General features: G+C 45.0%; 1 protein-coding gene across 1 annotated transcript in view; it reads left to right on the top strand.

Annotated features, from left to right (window-relative positions):
• The first annotated feature begins 11,124 nt into the window (after positions 1 to 11,124).
• Positions 11,125 to 18,974, top strand: part of ZBTB11 (zinc finger and BTB domain containing 11) — a 33,221-nt gene continuing 25,371 nt past the window's right edge. Inside the window, exons 1-3 of the mRNA XM_054577396.1 lie at positions 11,125 to 11,663; positions 16,347 to 16,582; positions 17,205 to 17,436. Of these exons, the coding sequence (XP_054433371.1) occupies positions 11,354 to 11,663; positions 16,347 to 16,582; positions 17,205 to 17,436 (778 nt within the window). The 5' untranslated portion in view covers positions 11,125 to 11,353. The remainder of the gene's footprint in view (positions 11,664 to 16,346; positions 16,583 to 17,204; positions 17,437 to 18,974) is intronic.

Genomic DNA, 18,974 nt, shown 5'->3' with positions numbered 1-18,974 from the left:
AGCCTCAATACCAGTGCTGAGGCCAGTCTGGGTGGACAGGGCACTTCCCTGGGCCATCCTACTAACGCTGCCCTGGGCAAGGGGGGCAGTTTGCAGAAAATGGAGCAGTTCCACTCTGGGAATTCCAGAGTCTGGGGGGTTGGGGGTGGGGAAGCAGGCAGCTGTCCATCCACCTGTCACCACCCAGAACTCTGGAAGTAGGGTGTGGGCCTGCAGGTCCTGGGGAGCTGGCTGGAGCTTGAGCTCCCCACTAACAAGAATGTGCCCTGGTGGGTTGCCTGAGGTGTCCAGATACCATGAGCAGAAGTCCTTGTGGTGAGGGATAGGTCCCCCAGAAAGAGCACCCCAGTCCAGCATGAGAGGCAGGTGAAAAGGGGTCACATGCCCTTCTTGGTCCCAAGGAGGGAGGAGGGTTTGTCCTGAGGGGTCTCCTGCCCTGGCCAGATAGGAGGTTGGTATCTTCTCATTGTGCATTAGGACACCTGCCTCCTCAGTGCCCCTGAAGGGGCACTTGCAATGTCACCATGCATAGAAGAGAGTCTAAGCCCTTGCCCCCTACTCCCCAGCTCTCACTTCTCCCTCAGTTCCTCGAGGGCTCCCACCCCTTAAACCTGTGCTCATGGATCAAGAACAAGTGGAGCCTCATTGATGATACAGCTCACATGAGGGAGAAGTGGGTCGATTTCCTGATGAGGTAGGCCAGGCCAGGGAGCCCCTGCACCCTACTCCCAAGTGCCTTCATGGGTCCCCTTCCTGGTCATGGGAGCCCCATGAGGGGCTGGTAATTGCTCTACATTGGTTATGGTTGATTATGGGTATCAACTATGGGTATGGTTGGCGCAGTGCCTTCATAGCAGTAGGTACTCAGTAAAGACCAGCTGTTGGTTCCTTGATCACCCTCAGTTCTGAAGAGGACCCAAGTTCTTGGGAGTCCCAAACCCAAGTGTGGTCCTGTTGTCAACCTGCTTAGGAAGTGACCCGCAGTGGCCTCTACTACCTTTGCCTTCAAGATTGCAGTCAAGGCCCCGGCTGGTGTGGCTCAGTGGATTGAGTGCCAGCCTGGAAACCAAAGGGTCACCCATTGGATTCCCTGTCTAGGGCACATGTGTGGGTTGCTGGCCAGGTCCCCAGTTGGGGGCAGGCAAGAGGCAATCACACATTGATATTTCTCTCCCCTTCTTTCTCCCTCCCTTCCCCTCTGTCTATAAATAAATAAATACAATTTTAGAAAAGAAAAAGAAAAAAGATTGCAGTCAGAGGTGCAGGAACTGATCAACCAACTACGGAGATGTTGTCCAGTCAGCCCCTGCTATTAAAGACCAAGGCCAATGTCACAGACCCCAAGGAGTTCAACCTGACTGCCCCTAGGCCCTGTACCATTCCAGTGCCAGAGCCAGGCCTTATTCTGGCCAAGCCAAGACCAGACATGGGGACAGGCTGTACAGACATGGGGAATGGACCGTGTGTGCCAGTGGGGCAGTATCTTCCGAGGGCTGACAGTGCCTTGGACCAGACCAGGATTCAGTGACCTGACCTCACCCACAGAGAGGGAAGCCCAGCCAACCCGGAGCGTGCCCAGTGGGATCCCGTACTCCACATGCTGAGGTCTGGTCAGTAGGCACAAAGCAAAGCTGTTAGGCTGGGGGACTCAGACCTGTCTGGACTTGGTGCTTGGAACCCACTGTTAACCCTGTTGCAAGGTACCTCTCACTCCCTGTTGAATAGTGCTTCTGAGGATCATCGTGTGCTCTTAGGGATGAAGATGAAACCTTTCCCTCCCAGTAGAAATTGTCACTGTGGTGATGCCAGGGTGTACCGTCAAGTGTTGACAGGTACATGCAGGTGGTGCTCAGTATCAGCTCTCTGTAGTTCACCACCACTTCCTCGCAGCCGTAGAAACCCCTGCCTTCCTCACAGTATTGTTCCAAGAGTCAAATGACACTGTGGCCCCGTGGAGACCCAACCAGCTGGAAACTGATGACTCGTATCGCGTGGGGTGCAGCGAATGCCATCCCACACTGCACAGCACAGCCACATGGGGACACTTCCTTGGCATTCCAACATTTATTTGAAAGTTCTATACATCGGGAAGCTCACATTACCTGTACCCCAGGTAGTGACTCACCTCTACCCCAACTCCTGTCTAGGCTGTCCTGGGATGGCTGTGCATGGAGACATCACTCCTGGCTATTTTGGCATGTTTTCTGGAACGCAAAAGCTTCCAGGAACCCCTGCATCTCACCTTTGAAGCTCAATGCCCCAGGGCGCAGTGCCTGTCCTTGGCCTGTAGGAGCTCAGCCAGGGATGCCTCTGAACCTCCTCCAGGTCGTGCTCCCAGTTCCCTGTCTCAAATAGTGATGGTGTTTAGGGACACCTGGTGCATTCTTAAGGCACCACTCAACCAGAAAACTCCCCAGATAAAAAATAGCCCAAGTGACTTACCACCAGGCTATCAGGCTAAAGTTGGTCCCAGGCTGGGCCTACCAGCAACTTGGCACAGTGAGTCATCCAAGGAACCTTGCTGCAAATGTCTCCAAGCACAGGCGAGGTCTCAGCATCAGGCCACCAACCACTGATGTTCAGGAGCCCACATCTGACAGTGGCAAGAATCTCTACCTTTACTCACATCCCTTGATTTGGCCTGCCACCTGGAAGATAAATTTCCACCACATTTTTCATATTAGCTTTTCTAGGTTTGGGCTGTTCTTTCTGCTGTTTCCTGGTCTTTGCTCATTCTGTTTTAGGGCAGGAGGTGTTGACGGGACTGGTTCTTCCCTCTTTAGCAATTGAGGCACCCCCAGGGGGCTAGGGACATGGCTGGGTCCAAGGCTGCCAGGAGGAGATGGTGGGGAGGGGTACATGAAGCTCCTCTCTCTTCACCCCTTGCATGATCTGGGCTTAAAATCTTTGAGGACATCTTGATGATGGGGTGAACGAGGACTGGTATGCAGTATTTCTTTTCTGCCACGTACTTGGGGTCCACAGTTGACATTTGGCATTTGGTTAAAAAATGAGTAAATATCAGCCTTGGCTGGAGTGGTTCATGGATTGAGTTCTGGCCTGCGAACTGAGAGATTGCTGGTTCAATTCCCAGTTGGCGCATATGCCAGGTTGTAGACCAGGTCCCCTGTTGGGGGTGTCCAAGAGGCAACCGATCCATGTGTCTCTTGCATACTGATGTTTCTCTCTCCCTCTTTCTCTCTCCCTTACCCTTTCTCTAAAAATAAATTTTAAAAATTTGTTGCGCAAATGTATGATATTCATTTGCTACCTTAAATATGCTACCTTAAAACATTCCCAATTTTGTACATACAACCAAAAAAGGTAGTTAAACCCATAATGTACATTCAAGTCAAAATGAGGTTTTAATTTCTGGTGGAATAATAAAAATCACAAGATCTAAGCATGAGCAACAGAGATGTGTGTGAACATGGTGTCTTGCTGGTTCATGCCACCTCCAACCCAGTGTTCAATCCAAACACCTTGGGATTGGATACCATAGGTGCATGTGGGTGGGGCCCTGCCAGTCCAGAGCAGGGTTTGGGCAGCTGTCCTTTGCTGTGTGAAGGGTCAGAGTTGATGTGCCGAAACAAGGACGTTGCATGTGGGTCAGTTGTTGCCATTTCCTGACAAGGGGGTCCACCATAGAGGCCCCAGCTTTAGGGTCCACAGATAGAGCCTATGGGCTTCTGACTGGAGGTCCCAGGCTACCCTTGGCTGAGTGGGGGCTTGACTACAGCTTAGATGGAGGTGGGCAGGCATCCCAGACAGTCCCTTTGGGAAACTATATAACCTAGGTTACCTTGTTTTCAGATTCCAGGAGTTTACAAATAAAATGCTTTGCATTCTAAGTGCTCTTGTTGCAGCTTGTATGGTTGTTGCACAAGCATGCAAGCCACCTCCTGATACCTGGCCCCAGGGACTCTGCAGAAGATGGGCAGATAAGACTGCTCAGGCCACAATGATGTTGGGGGTAGAGTGTATAGCTAGTTGTGAACAAAACTAACTCCTTCTCTGTGTCTCGAATTTCATTTCATTTTTTTAAGTTTCATGCTGTGACCTTTTACCAATCTCACTGTCCTTAGTGAGCTTTCTATCAAAGCTTTCTAGTTGATGATTATCCATGTTCCTTAAAATGTAGCCATAAATATTTTTGTTAGTAATAGCCAGAATGGCATAACAACCAAGGTAAGTATCAAACTGGTAACTATCAATTATAAGCAATCATCTATCACAAGTCCACCAGGAGGTATGTTCCCTGGAGCTACTGCATTCTTTGTCCCTTTGTTTTGTCAATCATTAGTACCTGAGTTATGTGGGGGGAGGGGGGAGCACTGTAACAGGGATCTGTTAGCAAAGAATGATCTGCACAGACTACTGGGTTGGCTTTCTTTTCTGGTCCAACCTGTTCTTCCTGTAAGAAATTTACCCTACATAAAACATGCGCGCGCGCGCGCACACACACACACGAAAAAAATTTACCCTATAATCAGTACTGTTATAATCAATCTATGGAGTTGCCCACTTCATTTTTAAGTCTTAAGATACCTTATTGTTACAGAAGCCATAACACCTTTGTTGCAACATTGCACAACCCTTGACCCTTGCTTTCTGCCCTGACCCCCGTGCCATGCAGCATCCTAGCACAATCCCAGGCATAACAGAACCACATGAGGGTGAGAAGCAGCCTCCTGTCCTGGATAAACCAAGTTCCTTGTGCCTAGTCATGTCAAAATGTGTGAATTTATTAAGATCATCAAAACTGCTTACAGCCTTCTTCCTGATGGTGAACAGATTCAGCATGGTATGGATGTCCATGCCAATTTTGGAAGCATGTGAAAATGAGAAGTGAAAATGGAGTCCCATGTGTGGTAAGGGCCTCTCAGGAGACATTTGGAACCAAAGTGTTGGTATGAGACTAGAAAAAGGCAGCTATTCTAGAATTTTTAAAACCCTAACCAAGGGGAGGGGGATGTGGCCAATTAAGATTGAACAGTTCATCAAACCATAGATCACTATCAGATCAGTATTGTTTCTTCCTACAAGTCTTAGAAAATTGTTTTTGTATTTCAAGCAGTACATCTGAGCTTGAAATGAGCACATATATTTTTGGGAAACTATTATTTAACCCAGGTGTCTTATTTTCAGATTTCAGGAGTTTACAAATAAAATGCTTTCCATTCTAAGTGGCCAATAAAATGGACTCCGAAGTACTTTCCCCAACTGGAACCCATAATTTGAGCATTTAGGTAGACATCAAGTGTTCTAGGTTCACAGATGGGCCACTTTTTTAAAAATTGAGAAAATTTGACATACAACATTGTGTAAGTTTAAGGTATGCAGGTATTGATTTGATGAATGTATATGGTGGTATGATTGCCATTGCCATGTAGCTAACGCTTCTGACGTTGGCTGTTAGGCTGGAGCCCCGGAGGCCAGGCTGGGCAGCAGAGACTATGGGCATGGAGCACCTACAGAGCTGGCCGGGGACATGTGACTTACAGCATGTGATGTGGAGTGACACAGCTTCCAGGAATTTTGGACATAGAGGAGAAACTAACCCCGGTGTCAGATAGAAGACATGGGACCAATGTTCAGAGGTTGCTTCCAGAGAGTCCAGTGAGAGGCAGGAATGAAGTGCAGGGTATGTGGGGCAGCCTGGGGTCCCCAAGAAGGCAGGGTGGCCCTGGAGGTGGAAGACATTCCTTTCCATGTGAGGAGACCTGAACTTCTCCCACCCATGCCCTCGGCTTTACCCTGGGGTCCACAGTTGACACTTGGCATTTGGTTAAAAAATGAATAAATATTAGCCTCGGCTGGTGTGGTTCATGGATTGAGTGATGGCCTGTGAACTAAGAGGTTGCTGGTTTGATTCCCAGTCGGCGCACATGCCGGGTTGTAGGCCAGGTCCCCGACTGGGGGTGTCCAAGAGGCAACCGATCCATGTGTCTCTTGCACACTTATGTTTCTCTCTCTCTCCATTACCCTTTCTCTAAAAATAAATTTAAAAAAAATTTTAAATGAATATCATACATTTGTTGCACAAATACTAATATGCTACCTTAAAACATTCCCAATTTTGTACATACAACCAAAAAAGGTAGTTAAACCCATAATGTACATTCAAGTCAAAATGAGGTTTTAATTTCTGGTGGAATAATAAAAATCACAAGATCTAAGCATGAGCAACAGAGATGTGCATGAACATGGTGTCTTGCTGGTTCATGCCACCTCCAACCCAGGAGGTGACCTGCATTTCACCCTGACTTCCCTTCTGTGCGGCAATCATGGGGTAGGTGTGCACAGGGATGTCACCCCTGCCCATGTAGGCTTGTCCAAAATCTTCCAGAAGCAGCCAATAAAAGCTCTCTAGACCTTGGACCTCAGCCTGCTGTTGACCCCATTGCTGGGCCTGCTGTCTTAAAGCCTCAACCTCTTGCTCCAGGGCACAGTATCTGTCCTTAGCCTGCAGGAGCTCAGCCAGGGACACCAGTGCATTCAGGGCCTGGGCCTTCTCTGGATCTCTCCCCCAGTCCCCTGCCTCAACTTGTGGCCAGTCCAGGGAGGCCTGGTCCTTATCATAGGCCCCACTAACATGCAGAATTCCATAGAAAAGGGTCCCCAGGTGATACGTCTGCAGGCCATCAAGCTGAAGTTGGTTCCAGACCAAAGGTCTTCAGGCTGGTGTACTACCTGGGAATCAGGAACAAGGCTGGGTCCAAGGCTTCTAGGAAGTGATGGGGCATTTGTGAAGCTACTCTCCTTACTCCTTGCTCCTTTTGGGCTAATTTTTGATGGACACTTTAGTGATGGGGTGAATGAGAACTGGTATTAGCTATTTTTTCTCAACCAGGTAGCAGCCTCTTCCACCAGTCTCACCTGATGGCCACAGGCAATCACTCAGGAAACATCGAGGGACACCTTGGGGCTACATGGGGTCCTGGAGTTCTGGGAGCGGGAGTCGTCTACTGCCCTGGTTCTTTGGTGAACCAGTGCACAGTGCTGTGACTGCTGTTCTGAGGTTGCCCTCTACTCAGCCCTCCACTTTGTCCTGAGTGAGTGGGGAGAAAAATCATTCCTGATTGCAGTATGTTAGCTATTTTTCTGTATTAATTCTTCTCATGTGATTGTAAGTGGTAATTTGCAGTTGCATCATAAGTAGGTCATTTTCAAAGTTTTTCCTGTTTTTTCTCTCCATGTGGTGGCCCTAAAGTTCCCTCCCTTCGGTTCTCCTGGGGTCCCCTGTCCACTGAGAACTTGTATGGAAGTGGTCACGAGACAAGAGCACTCTTGTTCTTGGGCATCCACTGCCATCTGTGGAGCAGAAGTCCAAGGCAGAGTCCAAGGGGCAAATCCTGGTCTTGGTCTCAGGGTTCCTAGGTGACCCAGGGCACACAATGCTGTCATGGCCCTCAACTGGGTTTTAAGTCCATTGAGAGCTCATATGGAGGATGGCAGGGGTCCGGGGCACTCTCATTGCTGGTCAGTCGCTGTTTTCTGTGGGGCAGGAAATCCAAGGGGGGTGTCCAAGCGGCAGACCTTGGTTTTAAGGGTCCTTGGTGAACCCTGGATGCATGAAGCTGTGAGTAAAATTCTGTGGTTGCCCTTGACTGGGTTTTGTTTCCATTGAGAGCTAGTATGAAGGAAGGCCGGGGTCTGAGGTACTTTTGCTGTTGATCAGTGGCTGCCCTTGATGGACACTGAAGTCCAAGGTGGCAATGTTGGATTTGGGGTTTGGCAGCAGTCCAAAGTTGAGATATGTCCCAGTGGTGGCCCAAGGCTGCTGTCTTCTAAGTGTGGCATTAGGGGCAGGGCACTGGGTTGGTAGTATCATGGTCCACCAGGTGTGAGGGGAACTCAGCTTACATGGACAGAGCTGTGTTGCAAGGCTGGAGGCCTATTCTGGGCCCTTCCCTGTGGGGTGAGACTCAGATTGGTGGCACCCCAGTGCCTCCTCCCTAATGGGGACAACATGGCAAATAGCCCAGCCAACCCTTCCACAGGGCGGGATTCCAGAAGGTGCTGCATGGAGGTGCAAAGACTCAAGGGACCACAGAGGGGCACAGAAGAGGGGACCAAGAGGAAGGTGTAGTGCGGGGCGTGGGCAAGGAGCTTGGGACAGGATGAGTGGGCAGGAGTGCACCATCACACCAACAGGGCAGGCACAGGGCCAGGTAGAGATCATAGCAACAGCAGGATGAGGCATGGCGGGAACACCGTCTCCCTACTCAACACAGCCTGTGGCCTCTCCCCCTGGCTTTTATAGCTACCCCAACCACAGAGACCCTCCTGGGATGTCACCTCCTGCCCTCTGCCTGTTTGCCAGGAGGCTCTCACCAAAATCCTCTCCCATCCCCTACCCAGGGACTGTTGCCCAAACCAGGCCTTGTTCCCTGCAGCACCTGAATCCCTCTCCCCCAACATAGAGCCTTTACATCAGAGCTGGAGGGGGACGGGGAGTAGGGCACCCCAGAGCTCTTGGTTATATGGTGTGGGTCCTTAGTCCTCCTCAATCCAGGGGTTTCCGTGGTGATACTACTGGCTCCCTAGATCCTGAGGTTTCACCTTCTCCCTTTGCTGCCACCATATGATAGCTGGTTCCAAGGATGCCACCTCAAGGAGAGATCTGAACACAGGGTAGGCAGGCTGCAGGTGGCCTAGGGCAAGGACAGAGGAGGGGAGACTCCAAGGAGGCAAAAAGTCATCACACCAAAGGTCCCGGGCAACAAAGGGAGTGGGTTGCCCATGTAAGAAGATGGAAGTGCTGTACTTAGATAGCACCCCATTACCCCTCCTAGGCAGTTGTCGGCCTCCTCCTCATCACTGTGGTCATCATTGAAGATTTTAGTCACTCGCTGCTGGCACCACTACATCCGTTTTCATAGGACAGCAAGTTTAGCTTTTCTCAGGACAACTGACCACCTGTAAAACATTTTACTAAAACATGTCTCTGTATTGGCGCAAAGGCATGGAAGAGAATCCCAGTATTTACTGGGCTCTCAGTGCTTTCATGGATTGTTTTGGCAGAAACTGAATTGGGTGTAGGGGGATTTCTTTAATTTAGTCGTTCTTTGCCATTCCACAACTTTACTTACAATTTTATGTTAATCTACTTACTTTTTATATTAAATTGCTTTTATTTTAATTTCTTTTAGAAAAATATTTTATTTATTTTTTTAGAGAGAGAAGGAAGGGAGAAAACGAGAGAAACATAAACATCCACCAGTTGCTGCTGGTACAGGGGATGGAACTGGCAACACAGGCATGTGTCCTAACCAGGAATCAACCAGTGATCTTTCGCTCTGCAGATGAAGTGCAACCAACTGGGCCATGTAGTTCAGGGCACCCTTTTTTTTTTTTAATTTTAAAGATTTTATTTATTTGCCCTGGCTGATGTAATTCGATGGACTGAGCACCGACTTGCGAACCAAGGGATCGCTTGTTCAATTCCCAGTCAGGGCACATGCCTGGGTTGTCAGCCAGGTCCTCAGTTGGGGTGGCAAGAGGCAACCACTCATTGTTTCTTTCCTCTTTCTCCCTCCCCCTCTCTCTAAAAATACATTAAAAAATGTTTTTAAAAGAACTCTTACCTTTAAAAATATTTTATTTATTTTTATTGAGAGGTTAAGGGAGGGAGATGGAGAGGGAAACATCAATGTGAGAAACAGCGACAGATTGCCTCTTGGCGCGTGTCCTCGACCAGGACCAAACCGCAACTCAGGCACGTGCCCTGATGGGGAATCCAACTGGCGATCCTTCGCCCTGGGAGACATGCCAAGCCCACTGAGAGAGGCTGATCAGGGCTAAATTGACCTTTAAAGGTCATTTATTTCACAGCAGAAAGTGTAGTGGTGCTGAGCACATACCCAGCCTTTGCAGTGTGGATTTGGACATCTCCTCTTTGAGGGAAGGATTGTAACTCCACCTTCCAATTCCCCTCCCTCCCCCAACTGCAGTCTCAGTCTGTGGATTGAACGACCCAAGTAAATCCCAGGCCTGCTAGTTGTCTTTCCTCTGGGCCTGGGAACTCAGGTACCTATAGCCACAATCTTTCAGAATGTTGCCTCAGATTTCTGGGTTACCTGGAAACTTCAGTAACTCCCACCCCAAGTACCATGGAGGCTGAGTGCATCCTGTTTTCTGAGCCTACTGCACTTATCTGGGTCTGCAAAGGTCAAAGGGTCTCACCCATCAACTGCAGACTCCTGTGCTTTAAAGGAAGGTGTTGGTCTGGAGCTTTCAGGGCCCTCAGAAGGACTGCCAGTGCCCGTCCTGGTTGCCGAGTAATGCATTGGCCTGTAGATTGTCTGGGCTGTGAACCAAACCCAGGGACAAGTGACCAGACACCGCTCTGGACTACCAACTAAAACTATGAAATTGGACCCACACTGTACGTTGTAAAACGCAGTTCAAGTGTCCTGGACTTTTGGGCATTCAGTATATGCTTGTGTAACAGAGAATTTTTTCCCCCTAGACATATGTGAAAAATATGCAAATGAGGTGTAAGGAAATAGTGCTGGCTATTCTAACTCCTTGTCAACATGATTGCCTTCATATTTAGAATACAGTCACTATATATGATCAGTCCTGAAAAAATCCTATTCCATGGGTAGTTTGTAGCCAGTGGTTTAAGTTTAGAAGTTACACCTCTTGTTACTACATGGACTTTGATTTTTATAACATTTAATTGGGAGCTGCATTTCCGTGTAAATGGAGTTTCACTGTGTCTGTAGGCTAATATTTTACTCGGAGCCTTATAATCTGATATTTTTACATTCTCAGGTGTCTCAAAAGGTAGGGTATGTGTTGGGGGCGGGGTGGGGGGGTACAGGCTCATTTACACCTTGAAGTATCTCGGGCGGAATAACAATTGCCTATCAGCTCCTACACGTGTTTACCGTGTGCGAAAGCGGTAAAATAAAAAGGGAAACTGCCAGGACTTAACATGTCTGGCAAAAGCCAGTTCGATCTCCCAGGGAGGGCCTACCCGCTTCCAAAATGTCTTCCCGCAGTCCTGACGTCACTTGATGGACTTCATCAAGCCAGAAAGCCACTGTGCTCCAATCAGGGCTCAGTTCCCTCACTCACTGCCCTTGATTTACGTCACTTCCGGTGGTGCAGCAGCCATTTTGTCAGTCGCAAGCGGATCCCGCGCGCTGGAGAAGTGCAGTTCCCCCTAGTTACCAACTCGTTAGTTCTCCCTTCACGTTGCTGGTGCGGTCGAAGAGCGCTCACCACAGAGATAGCTGTTCTTCCCTACAGTGTCGCCGCAGCTATTACATCCGCCCGGAGCTAGTGCTGCTGTCTTCCTCCCTCGCCACTGACAGGCTCCGTCAGGGAGCCTGGGTCAGCGATGTCAAGCGAGGAAAGCTACCGGGCCATACTGCGCTACCTGACGAACGAGTGCGAGCCGTACGCACCGGGCACGGAAGGCAATGTCAAGCGTAAAATCCGCAAGGCGGCCGCCTGCTACGTGGTGCGCGACGGGACCTTGTATTACCAGCGGCGGCAACGGCACCGCAAGACCTTCGCGGAGCTGGAAGTGGTTCTGCAGCCCGAGCGGCGCTGGGGGCTCATCGAGGCGGCGCACCTGGGCCCTGGAGGGACTCACCACACCCAGCATCAGACCTGGCACAACTTGTCCAAGACGTACTGGTGGCGAGGTAGGATCTTGCCCGCGGCCAGAGGCTGGGCTGGCGGCTTGTTGTCCACGCAAGGCCCGATGACTTAGGTGGGCCTGGGCCTACTTGCAGAACTGCAAGTTTGAGAGTCCCTCACCCCGCTTTTCGGACGCCCCTCACCGTCCTAGTCTGCACGCTCGTTGGTGGAGCGGGTGCCAGGCGGAGCCGAGAGGGTGAGGGACGGGAAAGGAGTTGTACTTCCCACAGGAAGGAGCCCTGGGAAGCTGGGGGCGGGCCCTGACCCGGGGTGGGGCGAAGGGGGCTTCCCCGGGGGCGGGCCAGACGCGGGGTGGGGCCGGGACTAGCGAACTGTGCAGGGCCCGCCTTCTTACCTCAGGGGGAGGATCTAGGTGGCGGGCGGGGTTTGCGAGGCTGCGCGTAGTGTCTTTTAAAATCCTATCTCTGCTAATGGTTTCGGAGATTGAGAGTCCGCCTAAAGCTTGGACTCTTATTTCCACTGTGTTCCTCTAGGGTTTTGGCCAACGTATTTGAGTTTCTCTGGACCTGTTTACCTGTATTCCTAAAATCGTGCTACTGCGGCGTAAATAAGGAATAGTGTATGTAGAGAAGTGTTTTGGAGGAAACTGTGGAAACATGTTGAACCTCGTTTTTAGGGCAAGAATGCAATGTCAAGAAGAGCAGATACTCTTAGTTTTGAATGTTTTAATATTCTTCCCCTTAATACGGTGAAAAGCGTTTAAATACAGTTAACTGTGACTTATCGTCAGGAAGTGTAGCTTTAGTGTTTTGACTCCTCAGTTTAGGGGAGGAGAGCAAGAGTCTTTGAGGTCAGTGAACAAGGGGAGGGTCATTGTATTCCAACACTGACGGGAAGGGGGGTTCTTGAACAGTTGACAGGAGCAAATTATTCAACTTTGTAGATAGATCTCTAGAGCTATGGTTCTCAACCCGGGACGATTTTGCCTCGCAGGGGACGTCTGGCTATGGGATTGTGTTCGCATCTAATTGGGTAGAGGTCAGGGATGCTCCTAAGCAGTCTACAATGCACAGGACAAGATAGAGCCCATCTTCCCCACTCTCCATAAGAATCATGTAGCCCAAAATGTCAACACTGCTGAGGTTGAGAAACCCTGCTTTGGAGTGAGAAACTGTTCCTCTAGTTCTTTTATTAGAGGACAACCCACTAGAATCATTCAACTGAATATGGCACCTTTTAAGGTTAATTTGGTGTTTTATGTGGATTAAAAAAATTTTTTTTTACTCAGTTGGTTTTAAAGAGACAGGAAGAGAGAGAAAGAAAAAAAATTGATTTGTTTCATTTATTTATGCATTTCATTGGTTGCTTCTTGTGTGTGCCTGACCAGACCTGCAACCTTGGCTTATTGGGGCAATGCTCTAACTAACTGAGCTACGTGGCCTGTGCCTGGACGTTTAAAAAAAATTTTTTTTCTTTTATGTACCAGAGAGGTTGCTTGGTAAGCATTATTTAACAAACACTTGCGTAGTAGTTACTGAGTGTCAGACACTGTGCAAAGTGCTTTTACATATTAACATTTAAACCAGTTGATGACACACAGACACAGAGGTTTAGAGACTTGACCGTGGTCGCAAAGCTAGTTAGAGGATTCATATTTTGCTGCATAAGTTATTCCAGCCCTTTGCAGTAACTTCCCACTCAAAATAATAAATCAACTATGTTTACAGAAGATTGATATCTTTTGAGTGGTAACTTGAGTCAGATTCTTTCAACTTTTCAGCTTTGGGTAAATTAGGAGATCAGATTTCTGGATATGTAAAGTTAGATTAAAAATGATCCCATCAGTCCTGACTGGTGTGGCTCAGTGGATTGGGTGTCATTCTGCAAACCAAAAGGTCACTGATTTGATTCCCAGTCAGGACACATGCCTGGGTTGCTTGTGGGGTTGCCGGTGATATCCCCTGTTAGGGCCTGTGAGAGGCAACCTGTCGATGTTTCTCTCACACGCTGATGTTTCTTTCCTTCTCTTTCTCCTTCCCTTCCCCTCTCTAATAATAAATAAGATCTTTTAAAAAAATCCCACTAAAACACTGGCACTCAAGTTAAAGGTTCTATAAAACATCATAGGGTGATTTTCTGAGACAGTTGATTGACTATCATACATTAATACCATTTTTTCCTGCAATATTTATTATTTTTAATCTGGTTCAATTGTTTCTGTGTAGTTTCTTCAATACCATTTGAACTCAGCCAGTTAATAGTTTAATCAAACCTCTGCTGTATGCAGAATATACTAAATTGTGTAGAATCATAAAAATGCTTACAAGTACATTCAAAGTTAATTAGTAAAAACTGCCTCTTCTTATATTCTTTATTTTGGACATGAAAATTTACATAGCAGCACTTCTTATTCTCTAAGTATGTTTGTTACTTAGAAGTATACACACACACACACACATCTTCTCTTACATCATTTTTCTCCTATTCACATACTCACTTTTTTTTATTGTGGTAAAATATACATAACAAAATTGATCATTTTAGGTGTACATTTCAGTGACATTAAGTACGCTCAGATTGTCGTGTAACCATCACAACTATTCATCTTCAGAAAATTTTCATCATCCCAACCTGTTTACTCTTACTTTCTTTTACAAAGAGAATGACTGTCTTTTCATTTTTTTACAGAGAAAATGAACATCTTTTCCATTTACTCTCTTTTTAAAAGATTTTATTTATTTATTTGGAGGAGAAAGTAGGGAGAAAGAGAGGGAGAGAAACATCAGTTGGTTGCCTCTTGCACACGCACCAGCTGGGGACCAGACCAGCAACCCAGGCATGTGCCCTGACTGGGAATCGAACTAGCAACCTTTTGCCTTGTGGGGCGATACCCAACCAACTGAGCCATGCTGGTCAAGGCTCCATTTACTCTTAATTGTAGGTAAACTCTATATCTGTTCTGACTTTTTACTGTTGTTGTTTTTAAACCTACTCATTATACCTCATACAGATACAGACTTATTGATTTTAGTATTTTTAGGTGCTAGAATATAACCTCTATTGCTCTCTAAATCTATGAAAATGTAAATACCTTTTTAAATGAAAATTATACTTAACCCATTATTTTCTAAGTTATCTGCTAAAAAAATGGTATTCTGTGAACAAATTTGCCAACTTTCTAGGTTAAACAGGTTTTTTTACTGTAGAGCTCAGAGCTTTTAATATAATATACATTGTGTATGTCTAAAATTAGAATATAATTTCTGAATTTATTAGTCCAGTGTATATTTTTTTTTAAATAAGTATGGGGCATAGTACAATTTAAGAAATACTGCTTGACTATTCAATGAAAGTTGAAAACAAGGAACTTGTTTATATTTTGATATCTTGAAACTCTTTCCAGGAACTTACTGTATACCTTTGTATCATTTTAGCTAATTAATGAGCCTTTTCATTTACATTTTACTTGGGGATTGTGGGGGAAGAAGTTTCCGCCATAAGAATGTGTTCCTGGGTAAGTAGTATAATATACTAAAAATTACATGGCTTCTGGGGTCCCAGGTATGCAATTTACTAGATGTAACTTTGGACTAGTTACTTGCCTCTTAGGGCTTCATTCTTCCAGTGTGTAAAATGATAATTAATTGGTCCTAACTTATAAGGATGATGCTAACTTATAAGGATGATGGGGGGTTTATGGGGTGGGGGTGTGTGTGTGCGCGCGCGCGCATGTAAGAAGTCCTTATTTAATGTTCTCTACAGGTTGTGACTTGAAGCAAAATAATGTGTAACAAAAACCAATTTTACCGTAGGCTAACTGATAAAAACAAGTCAATTTCCTGCTTAACTCGTCATCTTTTCAAAGTTATAACAACCCAACATTGAACAAAATGATGTTATTCAAGGAACTGCTATGTGTAAAAAGTGTTCCTTCCTACTCCCTACCCTGACCCCAACATACTGAACTGGAAGTTGAAATTCAAAATAGGGTTTTGTGAGTAGCTTGTATACATTTAACTTTTGTTGTGTATGTAGCTATTTCTTATAAACCTAGAATCTCATAGCTTTCAAAAACATGAGATTTAGTTTATCTGATTATAAAAGGTTTGGTTGTAGTCCTGTTCAGGTCACAGATTGGTTTTTTCATCTGCAGTTCATGCTAGAGGACAGCATCTACCTGGAACATGTTGTTCTTTGAGAGGGGACAAAGACCGGAGAGCTGATGGGAAATAGTGCCTCTTAGCTTCTAAGCAGACATGGCACACGTCATATCCATTGAACAAAGCAAATGCATGGTCAAGCCTGATGTTAGGGTGGAGAGGTGTTAGCTTGAGCCACATGATATTACTGTTTATGAAGGTCAAAAAACAGTTGAATGTTGAAGTTCATATAGTTCCTAATTGCATGAATGAGTCACAGCTCATGTGAAAATGGGCAGTACTACATAGCCATATGGTGGGGGAATGAACAACCAGGAATAAACAGCAAAATAATTTATTTAACATGGAAAGGAACCATTATTTATAACCTTGTATCTTTGGAAAAATGTATCTTAAATTCTAAAGAACTTACTCCACGTACTTTAAGGGACATATGTGGGTCCACACATTTGCACTGGCACATAGATAAGTATACACAAAGGAGATAATCAACAATATAATATATTCTTCAGTTTTCAAATGAGAACAGTATTAAATTTGACTTGTTAATTTTTATTTTCATTGTAGGTATATTAAAGCAAGTCAAAGATTACATTAAACAGTGTAACAAATGTCAGGAGAAACTAGATCGCTCCCGTCCAATATCAGATACTTCAGAAATGTTGGAAGAATTGGGGCTAGACCTTGAATCTGGAGAAGAAAGTAATGAATCAGAGGATGACTTGAGCAACTTTACTTCAACTCCAAGTACAACCTCTAAGCATGCAAAAAAGAAGCCAATATCTAAACATGAACTTGTATTTGTAAGTGGAACTTTTCGTTTATCTTTAACATGTGTGACTGGTATATTAGTATTTGTAGTCTTTGTGATTTTCTTAAATTACAAAAACTACTTGAGTATTGTCACTGACATTGAAAATTTAAGCAGGTCTGTGTCTAAAGTAGTAGACTATGTTACATACACTAAAAGTATGTTAATATTGCCTCTTCATTAATCATAAATATTCCTATTTGTTCTCTTCAGACTGTAACTCATTAATTACTCCTCTCTACTTTTTTAATGGTATGTCGATACTGGTAGAGTACATTTCTGGAAGCACTCTCAGGGTCATGTAACAAGGTAAAATTAAGCTGCCTGGGTCTTTGTTTTGCCTGCATTAGTTTTATGCATCATCAAATTTATAGTAAGAAGAGGCAGCAAGAAGTGAAATGTAGGTTTTCAAGTAGAAGGAACACAGCAGAAAAGAATAAGAATAACATATCTTTTCATCCACATACATAGGTAATAAAGAATACCAGGTTATTTCTTTGTATTAATTAATGGTATCTTTTAAGGGAATGATATGTCTTGTCCTAAATTCTGTTAAGGGTAGAAATACAGATGATATATAATTAAAACTCTTGGTCTCAAACTTATTTTGATAGGTTGACACAAAAGGAGTGGTGAAACGTTCTTCTCCAAAACATTGTCAGGCTGTCTTAAAACAGCTGAATGAACAGAGACTCTCCAACCAGTTCTGTGATGTTACTTTGTTAATTGAAGGAGAAGAATACAAAGCTCATAAATCTGTTTTATCAGCTAATAGCGAATATTTTCGAGATCTTTTTATTGAGAAAGGAGCTATTTCCAGTCATGAGGCAGTGGTGGATCTTTCTGGTAAGGATTTTCTAATAATCTTGCTTTTGTTTATAACTATGTACAACAGGGGTATGTGTGTGTGTGAGCAAGGTTTCCAAGGTAGATTTAAGGAAAAGGCTGTCATTTCCTATCTCTACCCCTTAGATGAAACAATTGTAGCAGTAGAAGAATATCTGGGATTTACATTGTTAAAAAAATATTGAGAGAAATCCTTAACTGTATCACTGTTATTACACTAATTGACTATGTTGTTTAAAAATAGACTACCGCCCTGACTGTGTGACTCCGTGGGTTGGGTGTTGTTCTGCATAGCAAGAGGTCACCTGTTCAATTGCTGGTCAGGGCACATGCCTGGGTTGTGGGCCAGGTCCTTAGCTGGCGGCACACGAGAGGCAACTGATGGATGTTTCTCTCTCACATCCATATTTCTTTCTCTCCCTTTCTCCCTGCCTTTCCCCTCTCTCTAAAGATAGATAAAATCTTTAAAAATTACCTATATATTATGTTGTGGATCATATAATTATACAGCACTATTGTAGGTCTGGTTCTTGTTTTTTAAGATTAATCATTAAAATTCATTAGGTTCAGTAACCAAACTGTCAATGTAGAATATCAGAAAATCAGAATTCTAGGTGTGGGTTTTTTTTTTTTAATTGTAAATGAATCATTTGACTTTTTTTTTTTTTTTTTTTTGGCCTTATTAGAACTTATATAAGGGCTTGGAAATCAATAAATGAAAATTTAGGAAGGGCTAAATTTTCTACAGCTAACCTTGTATATCCATTTTCTTACAATATTAACTTGCTGTAACTCCTGAATTACCTATCACTGTGTAAAGTGTCATTTCCTCTTTCTGAAACGAAAGTGTCCTTATCCAGGCATATAAACAAACACTTAATCTAGTTAACTTGATCCTTTTCTTTTTTATAATTTTAAACATTTCTTCTTGAAGACAAATTTTTTTTTTCTCAGCACTATATATACAAGGGGGCACCCCTCCCCCCCCCCGGAAAAAAAAACAGTATCTTCCAGAGGGTGGAACCTTCGTAGTATAGGCTTCCCCCACTAAGTGAGTGTTCTAGGAACCCATCTGTGTCAGTGTACCATCTGGCATTGGAAGAGGGCATGTCGGCTTTAGTGAATTTTTTTTGAAGACTCTTTCAGCGCATTTGCCTATTTCATGATGGGTGATTTAGAAGCACACCTGCCCACACTGCGCTCAGTTTTTAGCAGTTTTTGACCAAAAAACGACATGACCCCTGTGCCTCACTATCCCTATTCTCCAGATCTTGTCCCAAGAGACTTTTGGTTTGGTTTGTTTCCCCAGATGAAAAAAATCCTCAAAGGGAAACATTTTGTGATATGGAAGAGGTGAAACAAAAATGGCAGAGCACTAAAAAGCATCTAAATTGAGAAGTTCAAAAACTGTTTTGAGCAGTGGGAAAAAATGTCTCAATAGGTTTATTGCATCAACTGGAGAGTACTTTGAAGGTGACTGAAGTTTAAATATGTAAGAATAAACACAATTTTTTATAAATAGTGTGGGTTTTTTAGGG

Source organism: Pteronotus mesoamericanus, unplaced genomic scaffold, assembly GCF_021234165.1.
Source record: "Pteronotus mesoamericanus isolate MK-2021 breed Mesoamerican mustached bat unplaced genomic scaffold, CSHL_Meso_final contig_42, whole genome shotgun sequence".
In the NCBI taxonomy this organism is placed as follows: domain Eukaryota; kingdom Metazoa; phylum Chordata; class Mammalia; order Chiroptera; family Mormoopidae; genus Pteronotus; species Pteronotus mesoamericanus.
This window is presented reverse-complemented; position numbering and strand designations above follow the sequence as displayed.